This window comes from Podarcis melisellensis (assembly GCF_964234715.1).
Source record: "Podarcis melisellensis genome assembly, chromosome: 4".
Classification (NCBI taxonomy): domain Eukaryota; kingdom Metazoa; phylum Chordata; class Lepidosauria; order Squamata; family Lacertidae; genus Podarcis; species Podarcis melisellensis.
In genome coordinates, this window is record NC_138531.1 from 48260703 (window position 1) to 48279468 (window position 18766).

The following is an 18766-nucleotide window of genomic DNA, read 5'->3' on the forward strand; positions in this document are numbered from 1 at the left end:
AAAAAGAAACACAAACAGCACCAGATGATTCTTAATATAAAGAAAGCAAAGCATAAAGGTACATTGTCAATTTTATGTTTCAAATAATGAATAAAAAAGCAAAATTCTCTAAATTTCTTGAATAATGGAAACCTTTCTTTAATTCACTTGTATTTAGTGGTCTTCAAAAATCTGCCCACATTGCAAATTCCAGTTGTATATTCATAAATGCTTGGAACAGAAGTGCTTTTCCGGTTAGGAGCTATCATGACCCTTTCCTAGCTGCACAAACTATAAAAATGACCAAATTACAATTTTCCACCCCCAATAAACCAGACAAGAAGTTGGCCAATAGGTCAAAAGAAAACTTATAATTTGCAATATCCTTTCTACTTTCTATCATTTGCCCGCCTTGATGTTTCTTTGTTTTTGGATAATACCATAAATGTGTATCTTATCTGCCACAGTCTTACCACATCTCCAAGTTAGAGTTTCAAATGCCACTGAAATTATATTTTAGATTTTTTTTTCTTCTATTACCATATAGATATTAATACTGAGAGGAAATTATGGTAGATCCACTGTTATATTTGTCGTGGGACTGCATAATTAAAATTTATTCCCAACTATGATAGAAGTCTGTTTGCAAGAACCTTTTTTCTTCTTTCACAAGCACACAAGCCCTTACCAGAATCTGAAGCTGCAGAACCAGAAAGTGTGCTTTCACTTCATCTGGCATTTGCTAAAACTAGATCATAATGGGGCAATTTGCAGCCCTTATAACCACAAAGTCAGATCACTCAGAACACTCAGATCTGTAAACCGCTACTTGCAGATCTGGAATGATACTGCAAGGCACAAGATTGCCATCTGAGAGAGGACTAGGCCTGTGTCCAAGCTCAAAGTAATGTATCATGTTTTTATTATGAAAGCCATCCTACTGCAAAAGTGTCCGTATCTTTTCCAAGTTGCATAAAAAGCAAGAGTTTTGCCAGGCACATCTTTTCCGAGTGAAGATATGCAGTGATGGGAGGCTGGTCAAATTGTTTCTTCTATGCAGCTTTTAAAGGGTCAGGAGTCGTGTCAGGGTCTGGATCAGCATGGCCACTATCCCCAAGCAACTTGTAAGAAAACAGAAGGGCAGCAGAGTCTGGCTGTGTGTATGTGGTGGTGAGGGACATGGTCCTTAGCTAGAAACTTCGCAAAAACATTTGGAAACTCCTGAGTTACCCAGTGCTCACTGCACATATGACAACCGAGAGTAAAGGTAAATTTAAATGATTTTAATTGTGAAAGTGCATGTACAGTACAGTCTATTGAAGTCTGAAAGAATTACAAAAGTATCTAAATTATATTTCTACAATAAAGTAAAAAAAACCAAAAACTTACATTTCCCCAAAAATCTATAACTGTGATTCTTTTATTTAAAAAAGCATGTACAGTAAGTCTCCAGAGAAAGGAAGTTGCAACATTTATCTGAAAGAGGTGCTAAGAATCTTCATTACCAAAGAGATCCACCATGAGAGGTAAGTATTGGACCTTCTTCACTGGAAGGGTCGGTGGCTCCCCTCTCCATTCATCTTCATACTAAAAATAATAGAGTAAGTGGTCAAAACACATTTAGGGCTGAAATGGAAAGCAGCCAGAAATGGCACAAAACACAATGAAGCCGTGCTGTCCTCATTTCCGTCCATAAATCGTTATACGAACAGAACTATGGTATTATAGAGTAACATTAATAAGAATACGTTTAAGCTTAAGAAATCAGATGCAAGTTTCTAGAACAGAGGCAGAGACAAGGAAAAACCTCAGCAGCATTAAAACTTACCTGGGGAATGCAAAATCACTCTAATCAGCCTTAATTTGAGCAGAGTCAGTAACAGGAGACTAGCAAAATCTTCGAGGCTACTCTGAAGGCGGGACTGAATACTGATTCCCATGCCCAACCTAAAAATACACCACCACCACAAGAATCCACTGGTTACGTGCAACTAGTGAGGAGCTTGCTCTCCTCAGCCCACCTTGTAATCAACTTGGGTTTCCATACTTTCTTAGAGAACCTGCAGAAAAAGCTTGAGCTTTCCAAGAAAACTCAAAAAGACCAAACCCAAAAAAGCTCTCCACAGTGCTCCCTCCCTCCATGCTTTCCTAAAACTTACCATGATAAAAGGGTGTTGGTGCGAAAAACAGCTGAGCTCAGCAGTGGCAGAAGCCTCATCTTTAAACCAGACCTGGATGTGCATAATTTCCCAGTGCCTCACAGAAAACCCCCCTTTCCCAGGCAGCGTATAATGCTCCAGAGGCATGCCCAGGCCCATCTTAAGGATGAGGTCTCTGTAGCTCCAGAAGCTCCCTGCACTATCTCTCTTTCCATTTGAGAATCAGTGCTATAAAAACAGAATACATTCAATATACTCCACTAACAATATAATATGACCCGGTTGACAGTTTGATGGCTGTCAGGGATGGGAGAAGACCTCATCTTTAAACCAGGCTTTGGAATTTTGGGACATAAATTGTTTAGTTTTTGCTAGAGATTAAGCTAGCTGGGGAATAGTGATCTTCAGTACAGCATTCTTGGAGAAGATATCAGGGCAGTAAACTGCATCTATGAAGCCATGGGACCAGCGAGGAGAAGATTTATTTCCTGGGACCTGTTAGCTTAGAAACTGGTAGACAGATTAAATAAAACTCTCTGGATTCAGTTAGTCAATGAGAGCGCAGCCTGAGGTTTCTGTGTGTCAGATATAATCATCAAGCACTCCAGAAATACTCAATCCTAAATCACAAGTGAGATGAAGATATAATGGATAAAGTTCAAAAATCCAACAGGGGGATTCAAATTCCATTCCTTCCTTTAGTTTTCCTCAGGACCCCCTTTTCATTAAAATGTACTCATCAAAATTATCTTCAGCGATTTAAACAATTAAAACAAGGGGGGAAATACACCAAAAATACTTTGAGGCAAACTGAGCATAGATTTTTACTTTCAATCCAGATGTCATGCAGCAGCAGGAAACAGGTTGGAAATTTGATGTACTGAGACACCCAACATGTGGCTTATACCTCATCAGAAGAACGTGCAACCTCAACAGTCAAGTAAGAAGTGGCCCTCGGAATATGAATATAAGCGTAGTGAAGTTTCAGATTCCGCAAAATGTTTTGGATGTTTTGTTCTCATTCATTGCCAAGTACATTTTTTATTATTTGACTGCAATAATTTTTTTGGACTTCCTTTGAAAGCTACAGTAGGAGGTTCTTGTTTGTGCAGGTCCATTAGTCAGAAATACTTTTGGCTTACCTGTAAAGGCATCAAGATGGTTTGGAAAACTGGAATTGGATGATCTCTCCAGTTTAGCCCATCGACTAGTTTCTTATAATTTACTTGCTCTTTGCAATCTTCACACCTAAAATCAGATTGGGAATGCACATGTTCAGGAAGTGACTGGCTATTACTTTGCTTAACACAGCAATGATTTTTCATCCTTTACCTAGAAACTATCTTTTTGAACCCATAAGAACCAAATAGACATGAATTCATGATGTGTGTGCGCGCGTGCGCAGAGGGGGGAAACATACCCTTTGTCACTCACTGACAGCCAATCCCTCAACGAAAGGTGGTGGGGCCAGTGGGGGGGGGGGTCTAGCATGTTTCATCTCCACAAAGTTGAATGCAGCTACAACAGCCATGATTCCATGGAACCCCTTTGCAACCAAGCTGTCTTGGTTATAGTTTTGAAACTATTTTTCATGCTGAGTAACATCTACATAAAGGTAAAGGTAAAGGTAAAGGTACCCCTGCCCGTACGGGCCAGTCTTGACAGACTCTGGGGTTGTGCGCCCATCTCATTTAAGAGGCCAGGGGCCAGCGCTGTCTGGAGACACTTCCGGGTCACGTGGCCAGCGTGACAAGCTGCATCTGGTGAGCCAGCGCAGCACACGGAAACGCCGTTTAGCTTCCCGCTAGTAAGCGGTCCCTATTTATCTACTTGCACCTGGGGGTGCTTTCAAACTGCTAGGTTGGCAGGCGCTGGGACCGAGCAACGGGAGCGCACCCCGCCACAGGGATTCGAACCACCGACCTTTCGATCAGCAAGCCCTAGGCGCTGAGGCTTTAACCCACAGCGCCACCCGCGTCCTATAACGTCTACATACCACCTTGTAAAAACAAAATCTACTGTGAATACTATCTGGACAGAACTAGAGAATTATATAGAATCCCTGGAATCCCTATATCCTACTGCAGTGTTTATCATTGCAGAGGATTTTAACACATGTATGGGAGCCAACGATGTTAATTTGTACACCCACTACAATCAGATTTTGGAATCTACTTAGCCAGAGGTACCTCCCATTTGTCTAAAGATCATATTTACAGTAGCCGAAATTGTAAGGCGGGTGGACTTGCTAATATTAAACGGTATGATAGAGGAGATAGGCCTGGGGCATATACCCACTTTACAAAGCATGGAGGCAGTGCTACAGATTACAATCTCACAATCTGCATATAGGTTTGTCATGGTGTTTGAGGTGGGCCCTTTTCCCTTCAATATATATTACCTTTAAATAAAAGCTTGTAAAAATAATTTTATGGTGATTTATTACAATAGTTAACTATTTCTGCTTTTTACCTCAAATGCAATGGATGGAATGTTTATTATTATTATTATTATTATTATTATTATTATTATTATTATTACTACTACTACTACTACTATTATTATTACTGTTATGATTATTATGACTATTTATTGAATTTATATACCACCCTATGCCTGGAGGTCTCAAGGCATTTCACATAAAAGGACCACAGTATATAAAATTAAAATAAAAGCAATAAACCAATAATATCCCCCAAGAAGAGCCACATTTTAAAAGGATATGGAATGTTGATCAGGTCAACCAAAGGCCTGGCTAAAAAAGGAGCGTTTTTGCCTGTTGCCTAAGGTACCCCTGCCTGTACGGGCCAGTTGTGTCCGACTCTAGGGTTGTGCGCCCATCTCACTTAAGAGGCCAGCGCTGTCCGGAGACATTTCCGGGTCACGTGGCCAGCGTGACAAAACTGCTCTGGCGAGCCGGCACCAGCGCAGCACACGGAAACACCGTTTACCTTCCCGCTAGAATGCGGTACCTATTTATCTACTTGCACTTAGGGGTGCTTTCGAACTGCTAGGTGGGCAGGAGCTGGGACCGCAGACGGGAGCTCACCCCACCGCGGGGATTCGAACCGCCAACCACGTGATCAGCAAGCCCTAGGCGCTGAGGATTTACCCACAGCGCCACCCGCATCCTGTTGCCTGTTGCCTAAAGGTGTATAATAAAGATGCCAGGAAAACGTCCCTTGGGAGAGCATTCCATAGATGGGGAGCCACTGCAGAGAAGGCCTGTTCTCGTGTTGCCACCCTCCGGAGCTCTCGAGGAAGAGGCACACAAAGAAGGGCCTAAGAAGATGATCTCAGGGTCGGGGTAGGTTCATATGGAACCTTACCACTGTGGGAGTACCAAATGAAAATTCCAAATGAAGTGGGAGTGCCAAATGAAACTGTTTAGGTGAGTCTAGTTTGAGCAACCTGCTATTATAAGAATTAACAAATGATGTAGAATAAAGGAAAATTAAACTCTTCATTTATTTTGATTTCATATGCTTGGCGTAGACTGAATTATATCTGGAATTCTCTTATGAAAAAAGGATGAACACCTGGTTTGAACTGGTGTTCATGTTCCCTTCTCCTCTGTCTGGGAGGGTACGCAGTGAGGAGGGATGTGGCAGGATTATTTTCTGAATATTGTGCTGGCCTGCTTATGTTTGCTTTCTCTTCCCCGGGCAATTCATGCCTTGATGCTACTAGCACAATTTAATGACAGGGATGTCGTGGTCCCTGTAGCTCCCATGCTTTATCTATCATAAGGGAATATTTCTTATAGGCTGATTCCTATGGAACTCATTTCTGAATTTAGAAGCTGAATTCCATGAGGTCCGACCATCCTATGTGAAAATTTTAAAAACCTTTGTTTATCAGCAGTATGCAACTGGTTTAGGGATGTTCATTATTGTCAGGGAACTGTGATCGGAAAGAGAGTTGGTGCAGAGGCTCCAGCAGACTCGGAGAGATTCTGCAGCGGAGGAGGGAACCAGCAGGGGGAGAGCAGAAGCTCCGGCAAAAGGGGAGTCGGAGGAGGGAGGGCTCTGGGATACTTCTAGTGAGAATAGTGCAGAGGTAACAAGACCCCCGTTGGCAACTCCCACCCTTCGCCGGAAGCTGTCACGTAGAGAGTCACGAAGGCGCATGTCCGTGAAACAACTTTTATGTTGGCGTAAATTTCGTAGACGCCCACTGTCAGATTCTACCAGCGACTAACGGAGTCATGCCTTGGGAGGCTCCGTTAGTGCCTCGGTTTGGCTGAACTGCCAAACACCAGAGGGATCAAGCTTTTACGCACAAGCAGCTCATTATCCCATCACAGCAATCTGACAGTCTTTGTAAGCTGCTTGTGCAAGCAGAGGGCATCATGAGCGAACCAGCCGGAACCGCAGGAGCTGGAGCGGGCGCAGGTCCAAGCCTGGAGGAAAGGTACAGAGCGATGGAGGTCCAGCTCGCGCTGCAAACGGCGAGGCTTGAGGAGAGGAGGGCTCAAGATGCGGATAAGGGGAAAACCGCCCCACTTGCCAGAAAGGTGCCTGGATTGGTGCAGAGATTTGGGGGGGATCCCAGGAACTATCAAGCCTTTAGAACGGAGATGCAATATGCTCTCAATCTACTGTTTGATGACTTCACCGATGAGAACTCTAGAGTGGCGTACGTAATTAGCCATCTAGAGGGAGGGGCGAGGGACTGGGTTCGACCCCTGATGGCAGCCAATAATGATATCTTAAAGGACACGAGGAAGTTTTTTCGCGCCATGGACTTGATGTTTTCCAGCGAGATTGAGCAGGGGGTGGTGCGGAGGCAGTTGATGGGGTGCAAACAGGGGAGCCGATCTGTACGTGAGTACTGGACTGAGTTCACTATGCTTATTCATAGACTGGGGTGGGATCTAGCAAGTGAACCTATTCAAATGTTATTTGAAGAAGGGCTCTCTCCGACCGTGAAAGATGAACTTTCCCGGGCGCCCAGGGCGGAGTCTATGGACCAGCTGACTAAATCTGCACTGTCCATAGGAGCGCGCCTAGAAGCAAGAGCTTTGGAAAAGCGGGAAGGAAAGGGGGAACGTTGGAAGGACTTCCGCATTCCAGAGATTCCGGAGCAGTCTTTCCCGCCCGCAGAGCCGATGGAACTGGGAACAGCGCGCGCGCGCGCAGTTTCAAACACCAGTGAAGGGCGGAAGAAGGAGGGAAAGAGTGCCAAGAGATGTTATCTCTGCCAACAGCCAGGGCACTTTGCCAGAGTTTGTCCGCAAAGGAAGGAATGGCAGGGCATGGCGGGAACTGTTGGGGGAAAGGAGGAAGGAGAAATAGAGGAGCAAATAAAAGCCAACGCCTGGTTGCCAACATCAGGGCACAGCAGCCAGGCCAGGGAGTAGTGAATGTGCCCACGCCGGAACCTCCAAGACCAGCGCTTGTGATAGAGGTGTTGCTGGAACTGCCAAACGGACACCCACTAAAGATAAAAGCGCTATTGGATTCAGGCAGCTCCTGTAATTTCATGAGTAAGGAGTTTGCTGCTGAACACCAGATACAAACTCTCCCATTAAGTAAGCCTTTGCAAGTAACCACGATTGATGGGAGGGAACTGTTGGGGGGAGAAGTGAGCCAACAGACTGTACCAATGATTATGAGGGTGGCAAGACACACAGAACTGATAGCGTTTAATGTAGCCACCTTGGGAGGAGCTCCCATCATTCTGGGAATGAGCTGGCTGGCACTACACGATCCGCTAGTAGGCTGGCATCAGAGGGTTGTTTCCTTTGGTTCAGCACATTGCCTAGAACACTGCAAGGAGGGAGAGGGTCAGGCAGGGGCCAGAGCCACTCTAGCAGGGATGGAAGTGACTGACAAGGGGAAGGTGCCACCACAATACGCTGATTTGGTTGACGTCTTCAGTGAAAAGGAAGCAGATAAACTGCCCCCGCACAGACCCTTTGACTGTCAAATCACCTTACTCCCAGGAGCACAATTGCCAGTGGGCAAGTTGTATGCCATGTCAGACCGTGAGATGCAGGAGTTAAGGGAGTTCATTGACAAGAACCTCAAGCGAGGTTTCATCAGAGAGTCACGAGCGGTGGGGGGCAGCCCAGTGTTCTTTGTGGACAAAAAAAAACACGGGCAAACCCAGGCTTGTGTGTGATTTCAGGGCCCTAAATGCTGTGTCAGAACCAGTGACTTTCCCTATGCCCAGAATTGATGACATTCTGACACGGGTGAGAAAAGGGAAGATTTTTACCAAGCTGGACCTTAGGGGGGCATATAACTTGATACGTGTGAGGAAGGGGGATGAGTGGAAAACCACTATGTTCACCCCCTTGGGGGCGTTTGAGTACCGAGTTATGCCTTTTGGATTACAAGCGGGCTCCGCCTGCTTTCAATCATTTATGAATCACGTCCTGGGGCCATTGCTCTACAAGAACTGCGTGGCGTTCTTAGATGACGTCCTGGTGTACTCAGAGAATGAGGAGCAGCATGTGCGAGATGTTAGAGAAGTACTGAGCAAACTGCGAGAAAATCGGCTGTGGGTGAAACTGGAGAAATGCCAGTTTCATAGCAGGGAGGTGGAATTCCTGGGGTACCGGTTGTCTGACAAGGGGTTGGCTATGGATCCCGGCAAGGTTCAAGCGGTACTGGAATGGAAAACACCAAAGACCAAGAAGGACGTGCAAAGGTTCCTGGGCTTCGGAAACTTCTATAGGAAGTTCATCAAGAACTTTGCCCATTTAACAGCGCCCATCACGGATTGTCTTAGCAGCAAGAAAAAATTTGCTTGGACGGAAGAAGCGCAAGGGGCATTCGAACGCTTAAAGGCAGCGTTTGCGTCGGAGGAGCAACTTTTGCACGTGGATCTACGGCAACCAATGCGAGTGGAGACGGACGCGTCAGACCGAGCGGTAGGGGCCGTGCTTCTCCAGCCGGGGAAAGATGCGTCTGAATGGAGACCGTGTGCATTCTTCTCGCGGAAGTTGAACAAATCCGAGAGGAACTACACAGTATACGACCGAGAACTGCTCGCCATTCATGAAGCATTCCGGAGATGGCGGCACTTGCTGATTGGGGCACAGCACAAGGTTCAAGTCCGGACTGACCACAAAAATCTGGAGTACTGGAGAACAGCCCGAGTGCTGAACCAGAGACAAGTGAGATGGGCCCAGGAGTTCTCCAAATTCAATTTTGAGATTCGTTACGTGCCAGGGTCCGAGAACGTAAGGGCGGACGCTCTTTCCAGAAAGCCTGAGTACTTAGAGGGGGAGGGGGCGCCGGAAGCAAGGCACGTAATCCCTGAAGACCGCTGGGTGTGTGGGGCGGCTTTGGTGGGGCAGAAAGAACTGTTAGAGGGTACGGAGAACGACGAATACGCCCAAGAGAAACTCAGAGAACTCAGGAGGACAGCGGAGAACACAGGGGGGTTTGAAGAAAAGAGTGGGGCGTTGTATTACAAAGGGGCACTGTACATACCCGATGGGGAACTGAGGGGCAGAGTACTCAAGCAGTTGCATGATAGCCCCACAGCGGGGCATTTTGGACAGCACAAAACCATGTGGTTGGTTACCAGGGAATTTTGGTGGCCCAAGGTGAGGGAGGATGTACGGGAATATGTCAGGGGTTGCGACAGGTGCCAGCGAGCGAAAGGGGAGAGGGTGGCGCCAGCGGGGCTCTTACAACCCTTACCCACACCAGAAAGGCCATGGGAGGCAGTCTCCATAGATTTTATGACGGACCTGCCAAAATCCAAGGGCAAAACGGCGGTCATGGTAGTGGTAGATCTATTAACTAAGATGTGTCATTTTATAGCCTGTTCTCATGCGGTCACAGCGGAGGAAACCGCCAAGTTGTTCGTAGAGCATATTTTCCGGTTGCATGGCGCCCCCTTGAGGGTGGTCAGCGACAGAGGGAAACAGTTTACTTCCAGGTTCTGGAGGAAACTTATGAGCTTACTGCACGTGGAAATCAATTTCTCCACTGCCCGGCACCCGGAAACAAATGGGCAAGCGGAAAGGGCAAACGGGATTTTACAACAATACCTGAGGTGTTATGTAAAGGACCGAGAAAATGATTGGGTAGATAAGTTACCTCTGGCAGAATTTGCCTACAACAACGCTGAGAACGTGTCCACAGGGCTGAGTCCCTTTCTGGCAAATTATGGGTGTCATCCCAGGGCATTTCCAGGGGAAGGAGGGGAGAGGTGGAGTGTGCCGGCGGCGGAACATTTTGTTGAAGAGATGGAAGCCATCCACCGTCAGCTACAACTTAACTTAGAGAGAGCCAAGGAAGAATATAAAAAGCAAGCAGACAAAAATAGGAGGGAAGGTGAAACTATAAGGGTGGGAGACCGGGTGTGGCTATCCACCCAGGGACTACCTTTCAAGGGGGGTTGTAAGAAACTGAAACCCAAAAGATTGGGACCCTTTGAGGTCATACAGCAGGTGAACCCAGTAGCATTCAAACTCAGACTGCCCAGTCACATGAAATTGCACCCAGTATTTCACAGGTCATTACTGTCGCCGTACCGAGAGGGACGTGAATGGGGGGGGGAGCGTGAGAGAGAGGTCTCCCAAACGCCCGTGACAGAAGAGAGAGAACGCGACATGAACGTGGCAGGAATCATCGATTCCAGGTGGAAGGGGGATCAGGTGGAATATCTGGTAGAATGGGAGGGGGAAGTAGAGTCGGAAAACACTTGGGTACCCGCTGAGGTAGTCAATGACGAGGTTTTAATAGAAACATTTCATCGGCGTTTCCCAAAAAAACCGCAACCCGTGGCACGATTTAGAAGGGAACACTTTGGGACCACTGATGAGGAAGGAGAGTTTGGAGGGTTCCCAGAGTCAGGGGTGGGTGAGGAAGCCGACTCCGACGAAGAAGAGGAAGACGGGGAGAGAGACGGTACGCCATGGTTAGAAGTGTTTGAATCCTCGGACGACGAGGAGAGTTCCTTTAGGGGCTTTCCGCCCTCACCGCCAGTGGGAGAGGACGCGGGGGGTGAAGGGGGCCCTGAGGGGGAGGTGGATGTCAGGGAACTGTCATCGGAAAGAGAGTTGGTGCAGAGGCTCCAGCAGACTCGGAGAGATTCTGCAGCGGAGGAGGGAACCAGCAGGGGGAGAGCAGAAGCTCCGGCAAAAGGGGAGTCGGAGGAGGGAGGGCTCTGGGATACTTCTAGTGAGAATAGTGCAGAGGTAACAAGACCCCCGTTGGCAACTCCCACCCTTCGCCGGAAGCTGTCACGTAGAGAGTCACGAAGGCGCATGTCCGTGAAACAACTTTTATGTTGGCGTAAATTTCGTAGACGCCCACTGTCAGATTCTACCAGCGACTAACGGAGTCATGCCTTGGGAGGCTCCGTTAGTGCCTCGGTTTGGCTGAACTGCCAAACACCAGAGGGATCAAGCTTTTACGCACAAGCAGCTCATTATCCCATCACAATTATGTTCCTGTGTCTGCTTGCTGATGGGGAATTTGGAAAATTGCCACAAATATGTTTTAAATTATTATTTTTTCTTCTGGTTTGGGACAAGTAATCACTTATCACATAAAAATATTGAACCAATAAATAGCCAGAATTTTAGAGATTATATCCAAAATCCTGGATAATAATTATTCCCAATCCCTTATGTTTAAATAGCAAGCACACTTAATAAAAGTCAACAGGCATTAAACCTGATTTACACTTCAGTCTAAGAATAAAGTGTATTCTTTCAGTAAGCTCTATGGCCCTTGTAATATATTTTGTGTGTCCTTTTTTTTACAGCTACTACTACAAGCTTTCATCACAAAAGTATATTTTGGGAAAACACTAGATGGCTACACTATGCTAACCTCCTGCAATTTTATTAATACGTTTTTGCCATTCTCTGCTCACAGTATGCTTCTTTTGGCTGGCTTGGAAAAGACCAGAGAAAAATGGAAGAGATACAAGGTTCTAAGGAAGAAACGCTTGCAATGCATGTATAGTGTCTGATGAAAAACTTCAAAACTCAGAAAGGGACTTCTGGTGGTTAAGCAGAGGTAATGGTCCAATGCCCTGAAAAAGCCTTGTTCTTCTCAAATAGCTACCATTCTCCAGCCTCTGTCCCACAGTCCACCTGTCTCCATTTTCCAGACCCTTCTCACCTTCCATTTCCAAATCATCACCCCAAAATGAATCAGTCAGTCCAAGTTAACCTGGCTACCTAGATCTCGGAATCAGAATCTATTATGCAAAGCAGCCATATGCAGATTTGCTTAATTTGTGTCGTAGGTTTTTGATTAGAAGGCAATTTTTGAATACATATAAACCCAATTGTTTATTATTTTCCACTGGAGGGTATGCAGTTTATTTTTTAAAACAAAAACAGAAAGCAGTATTTTTGACCCTGTGCTTCTCTTAACTACCATACATTGAATTGTTGCTCCATGCATGCCTTTCCAAACAGAACCTCAGATTACCCCTTCTGTTAACTTCAGGTGCTTTTGCACGCCCGTCAAGTTTCTTCTTCTCCATCCACACTTCCTTTCCTGGTAACTGATTTGCAGTACAATCTATGAATGTTTACTCAGAAGTCTGTTCAATGGGATTTGCTCCCAGAAAAGTAGCAATCTAGCTGCTGGGTTCTGAACTTAAGTTTCTGAGCACTCTTCAAAGGAAACTCCCCAAAACACACCAAAATAGTCTAGACCGAAGGTTATCGGAGCACAGGTAACTGTGGCCAGGCTCCCTCTGTGCAGAATGGGATTGTGCCCTAAGAGACGGCGTAAAAATCTTTGAAATAAGTGAAATGGGGAGGGGAGATCAAAAACAGGCGAGGGCCACAGGGACCAGTAGTGTCAAAACATCCTCAAACTGCACCTCCTGACTATGTTCCTAATCTTTAACAGGTAATGCAGCCCCTTGAAGATGGGGCTTCTACCTCCTTTTTCACTGTTCCTATCAAAGCCTGAGTTGTGTGTTAATGTGCTTGTGGAAAAAACAGTGCATGCTTTTTCTACCCCTGTAAAACTAGGACTGTATAACTCAAAAAATAGCTGGGGACATGCTCCAGTTTTCAAATTTGTTGGATCAAGTTTTCAAAGAATATTCTAACAAGTGTGGCACAGTAACATGGGAAACTATTCAAGCCCTTAGCCTTCATTGCTATCAAATAACCACAGCAAATTCAATTAATGTCTGTATTTAAGATAAGTAATGCATTCCTTTGCCCCATTTCATATTTTGCAATATGAAGCCCTGTAGTTTATTTTCAGATTAATACGCTGATTTTAAACACACTGTTCAGAGAAAGCAAGGGTGGGCTTCTCTTTCAGATAACTGGTGCAATACAGTTCACTTTATGAAATACATTTAGGATCAGGGTACACATCACAAATACAGTTTCATATTATTGCTCGATGGTCTATAGATAACAAGGCCCCCATGTTTAATACTTATTACATTTATCATAAGTGATAGAACATAACTCTCTTTTCTGGTTGCATCTATTTAATTACTGCTTTCCAGAAGTAGGAGAGAATTCTTCATTTCACTCCTGGATTCTAGCTGTCCCAGAAGAACTTTTGGCAGTTCAGGTTAGTGGGAGTTCTAAAAATGAATTATTTTACTCCCTTTGACTAATGCTCATGAGCAGGTGTCAGAAATGATGAATGTGCAGCAAATTGCAAAAGTCATCCATCTGCCTACCGCAGGGAACTCCCTGAAAAGTTCTTGTTTTATGGAGGCACCAGATTTTTTAATAACTGTGCCTTATTTTTATTAGGCATTTCAGAAAAGAGGGAAAAGACAAAAGGTTACCTACTGCTGTCCTATGACAGCAAAGGGCTTTAAAAGGTGAGGAACCATTTCACGTTCTGAGAGGTTTCACTTTTCACAAGGCAATACAAGGCAAGTCTGGCATTATATAGTCTTTTAATTCAATATCAAAGCCCTCAGCAAAACAGGAGATGGGGGGGAGGGGGCTGTTTGGTAAGGAGGAAGTGACCTGAGCAAGAAGCCTCATAGCTCCTGAGAGCCCAAGATGGGTTAGTTAGGAGGAGGAAAATCTGGGCATCAGCAAGGGATGACAACTTGGGTGGCCCTGGGCCAAGAGACGGCATGCTTCTCCTCCAGTGTACTGCTTTGACCCTTCCTTACACAGAGGCTTCCCTTGTGAGTTTCACAGCACATCTTGAGAAGCCCATGCCAAAACACAGTAAAACTGCAGGTTCATTCTCCCCCACCTCAATGCAAATATGGGAGCTATAAACCTTGTAATATTCCTAAAGTCACACAAGTTAAAGCAATAACCCTACACTCTCATTTTGCAAGCAGGTTGCTCAGTACAATAGATGCCCCACGGAACTCTGACATCTGTGCCATGTCGTTTTCAATCTGAGCAGCCCCACACCTCAATAACAAAGGCCCCTCTTTTCACTGAACGTTGTCAGATTCAGACCGCATTTTCAATCTGTGTATTTTATATATATATATATATATATATATATATATATATATATATATATATATATATATATATATATATTTAAACCGTCACTATTGAAACAGCTGTCTGAACAGCACAGTTCCTAAACAATAATCCAGGCTGTTTCAGCATCTCTAAGACATTGAATCAGAGTGTAATGTACACACACAGAGCTCATGTGATCCATCTCATTAATAAAAAGTTAAGAAGGGATTCACAGAAAGACTGTTTGCAATTAAGACAAAAATGAAACTCTCATGAATATGTGAAGCGATCAACGGGGAGAAGCACAACTTGGCAAACTGCTGACAGCTTGCCGTTTTATTCAAGTCAGGCTAAAGATTCTGGCGACAATTTGAAGGTAGCTGTTTATTGTGGGTACACTCATCTCATTTTCACCTCAGATAAACAGGTTTTCCAAGTTTTCCCAACTGTTTCAAAAGTTTGCAACAGGAGGCAGTTCCCTCTGTATTCCCCAACAGCCTCAGATAGAGAGGGAAGGCTGTTTGCTTCAGCCTGAGTGAGCTGCTCCTCAATCCCTAGTCATGCAGGAATGCTTTGAAGTTGCACCAGGCATGCCTCCTCCTCAGCTGTCTCATGCAACCCTTTGACGTAGGGGTGAGGAAGCTCTTGCCCCACCAGCAGGGCCAATTTGGCCCACAAGGCCATTTCCCCCAAACCACACCCATCTGTTAATCAGCTGACATCACTCTGATGGGGGAGTGGGGTTCAATAATATATAACTGGTGCATGCAGCCAAACCATCAGGATTTAACACCCCATCAATTCAGCAGCTGATGAGAGAACTGGCAAGCACAGCCAACACAGAATTGCACCCTACTCCCACTCAGATACATGGGTGGTGGGTTGAATCCTGCTCAGAGCCCAGCAGAGAGCAAGACTGAAGTCACTATTCATCATCTGGTGAGCAGAGAGTTCAATCCTGTTGGGTACTGCTTCACCAGAGTGTTTGCCCCTTGCAGAAAACAGGCTGGTGAAGCTGACTTCACATGTCAACTCTAGACAGATGGGCAGGGCCACCCAGCTAGCTGTCACCTGATGTCATCATGATGTCAGGTGATTGGCTGGTGGGTAGCCCTGGCCCCGTCAAAGCTGGACTTCAGGGGAGAGGGAGAAAAGGTAAAGATCTGGACTGACTCATGCTTGAAGGAGAGTGCAGCAGACTCCTTTTTGCAGTATAGCTGGAATTTTAAGAGGGAACAGCACTTCTCTCACCGTGGCAAGATTGTTAGCTTCTACCGTGGGTCATGGCCGATCACATTTCATTTGTTGACTCCAACAAAAACTGCTTTAGGGAACCCTCTACAGGATTAAAATCTTAAGGCAGCCCTGTTCAGGGAAGTTTTTAATGTGTGAGACATCTTAGTGTATTTTTGGTCTTTGTGGAAGCTGCCCAGAGTGGCTGGGGAAACCCAGCCAGATGGGTGGGATACAAATAATAAATTAGTAGTAGTAGTAGTAGTAGTAGTAGTAGTAGGTTGTTGAGGCACCCCTTGTTCTACTTCTGGATATCAGCAAATCCAGCCGCAGCAGTGAGACAAAAGAAACATAGGTGTATGCCCCGGGAGGCTATGTCTCCTTCAAACCTCCTCAACTTGCTTAAAAACTGTTCCTGGTTTCCAGCATTTCTGACTCAACACACCATTTACATAAATTCATATAATCTTAGATTGAGACTTACGCAGCCAATATCGCTCGCAAAAGATCATCTGCTACTGGTAGCCTGAAGGACTTGCATATGGTCCTGCACTTGTCGCTGGCCAGCAGTCCGCATCTGCACAAACAGAAATGTTTCTCATGGAATTCGTTTTTTAAATGAAAATAGAAAAATGTAAAATGCTTGGTTTAGAGGTGTCAATATCTGCATTTTAAAAATAGTAACCTGGAAAAGATGGTGGGAAAGCTTTTGGAAAGGAAAGCTTCTTAAAATGCAGTCCAGTGACTGTTCCTTGCCTTCAAGCTGCTCCATTGTGTGGAGCTTTGAGTACCAGGGAAGACTAATACTCATGCCTACTTATTAGGGTCAAGGCTGCAGCTCAGAGGTAGGACATCTGCTTTAGCTGCAGAAGGCTCCAGGTCACTCCCCAGCGCCTCCAGATCCTGCTCAAACTCAAAGGTAGATGGGCCATTGGTCTGACTTCCTGTTCCTTTTTCCTAAGCCACCAGTCAACCTGTCCATTTCAGTGTTTCTGCCAGGGCCTCCCCCTCATGCACCCTCAGAGAAGGACTGCAGCTCTCTGGCTCTTCTGGCAAAGGAGAGAAAAGTAAAAGAAGAAACCACCACTAGGCACCAGGCTCGTCTGCCCACCCAAATGACAGTCATGCCACACCCCAGAAATCCCGCTTGCTCAAGCACTTTGCCTCCAGGATGCTAAAATGTGCTGAAGGCCAGTGGGAGACAGATTGATATATTCTCTTCCAAACCTGGAACTTTGAATTAACAGATTGCAGACCAAAACAATTAAGTCAATAGGATTTAAAAATTGTTTCCCTGTAGTAATTAGATTCAGACCATAACAGCGACACTGGATTCTCAGAGCAGCAAAAAGGACAAGCCCTGCCCAACAAAGAAGGGAGGCAAGGAAGGATACACCGGGCCTTTCCAAAATGCCGCAAAGGACTTTGAGACAGATGACATATTTTGCCTATGTTCAATGTAAGGAAAGAAGCAAAGCTCTCCGATCACTTAAAGCAGAAGGACACTCCCAAACCACCATGGGCAAAGCAAAGGACTTTAAGGTTTACAATCCAAAGTAGAGGAAGTACTGAACTTACTTCCAAGTAGATGTTATTAGGATCAGAGTGTGATTCCCACTAATTCCAATGGGAAAATCAACACAGAGATGGCCTTTCTCACTAGGTGAGGCCACCACATTTCCAGGAGGGGCTTCATAGAAATTATTAGAAAAATCAGCTATTTCCTCATACCTAACGGAAACATCTACATCCAGCTGCTTACAGGCCATTAGCATCAGAAATGCAGAAGCTGAATAAGAACACCGTTTTGAAAGTTCATAAGCTGTATCCTACTCACAACATACACCTTCTGTAAATATATTATAACTTCCCTGTTACCCCCTTGCACCCTTTAAGTACTTAGCTATGTACACAGTCATTCCTTACTTGCTCCGGTCGTTGTACACAAGCACTGCCAAGAGTTGACCAAAATTCTCAAAGCTACTTTTCTTAAGTTGTTCCTGGGCCACTGCTAGAAGATAGGTGGTATCCATTTCATTCTTATCTCTCAAGCTATAGTATCGCCCAAGGGTCATAATTTCATGTTCTGATAAATTTCTATCTGAGATATTCAACAGCAAATTTCTGAGGAAGAAAAAAAAATGTATATTATAATTGCTTGCATGAAGTGTACCTGAAAAGAGCAACAAATGTATACAGCATTTTCTGAAGTGGCCTTGCATTAGTACAAAACTACGTTGGCACAAAACATACCGCTAATTTTTAACTAGCATCTACATTAAATCTTATTTTCGTTGAGCTTCAACACAATGAAATGGAATGGAAATTAAAAAATGAAATGGAAAAATACATACAGGCATACATCATTTTATTTGTAGGCCGCCTTTTCATAGTTAAAACCATGCTCAAGGTGGCTTACGACATGAAAAAGAACATAATTATAAAAATATCAAAGGTAGTCATAAACAATGAATGAATCACAGCAAAAAGTACACAACCAAATCGAACACTTTCCACATAAATCATAAGATCTAAAAATAAAGATACAAAAAATTAATATCAATAACAGCAACAACCCCCCTAGCCCCCCAAAAAATTCCCTAAACAATACCCCAACTCCAAAATGTCGTAACTGCTCATAATTGTGCTTTTTGAAGCTGTTTTATCTACTCATCCAGCATAAACACTTTTTTGAATAGCTGCATGTAGAAATAATGACTAATTCATATAACATGGAAACAAATATATTTATTCCCCCCCCCCCAAAAAAAAAACCTGCAAAAGTTGTTATATTTAGGTGATGCACAATCTACTGATTTGGTAAAAATATTTTTTTGTTATTTTTTTTGCTTTCCAGTGTGTTCTGAAGTGGATTTGCATTAAGAACAAAAAGTAAACTCAATCTGTGTCAAGGCAGTGAGATTTTCTTAAAGCTATCGTGTTGTTAAACTGATTGCACTATGATTTGAAAGTGTTAGTTTGCAAAGTTCTC

The 18766-nt window shown here is 44.6% G+C and overlaps 1 protein-coding gene across 1 annotated transcript in view; it reads right to left on the bottom strand.

Annotated features, from left to right (window-relative positions):
* Positions 1-1381: 1381 nt before the first annotated feature.
* The window catches only part of EFHC2 (EF-hand domain containing 2), a 58936-nt gene continuing 41551 nt past the window's right edge, over positions 1382-18766 (bottom strand). The window contains exons 12-15 of the mRNA XM_081907802.1: positions 17701-17898; positions 16259-16351; positions 3281-3386; positions 1382-1566 (exon numbers count right to left, since the gene is read on the bottom strand). Of these exons, the coding sequence (XP_081763928.1) occupies positions 1468-1566; positions 3281-3386; positions 16259-16351; positions 17701-17898 (496 nt within the window). The 3' untranslated portion in view covers positions 1382-1467. The remainder of the gene's footprint in view (positions 1567-3280; positions 3387-16258; positions 16352-17700; positions 17899-18766) is intronic.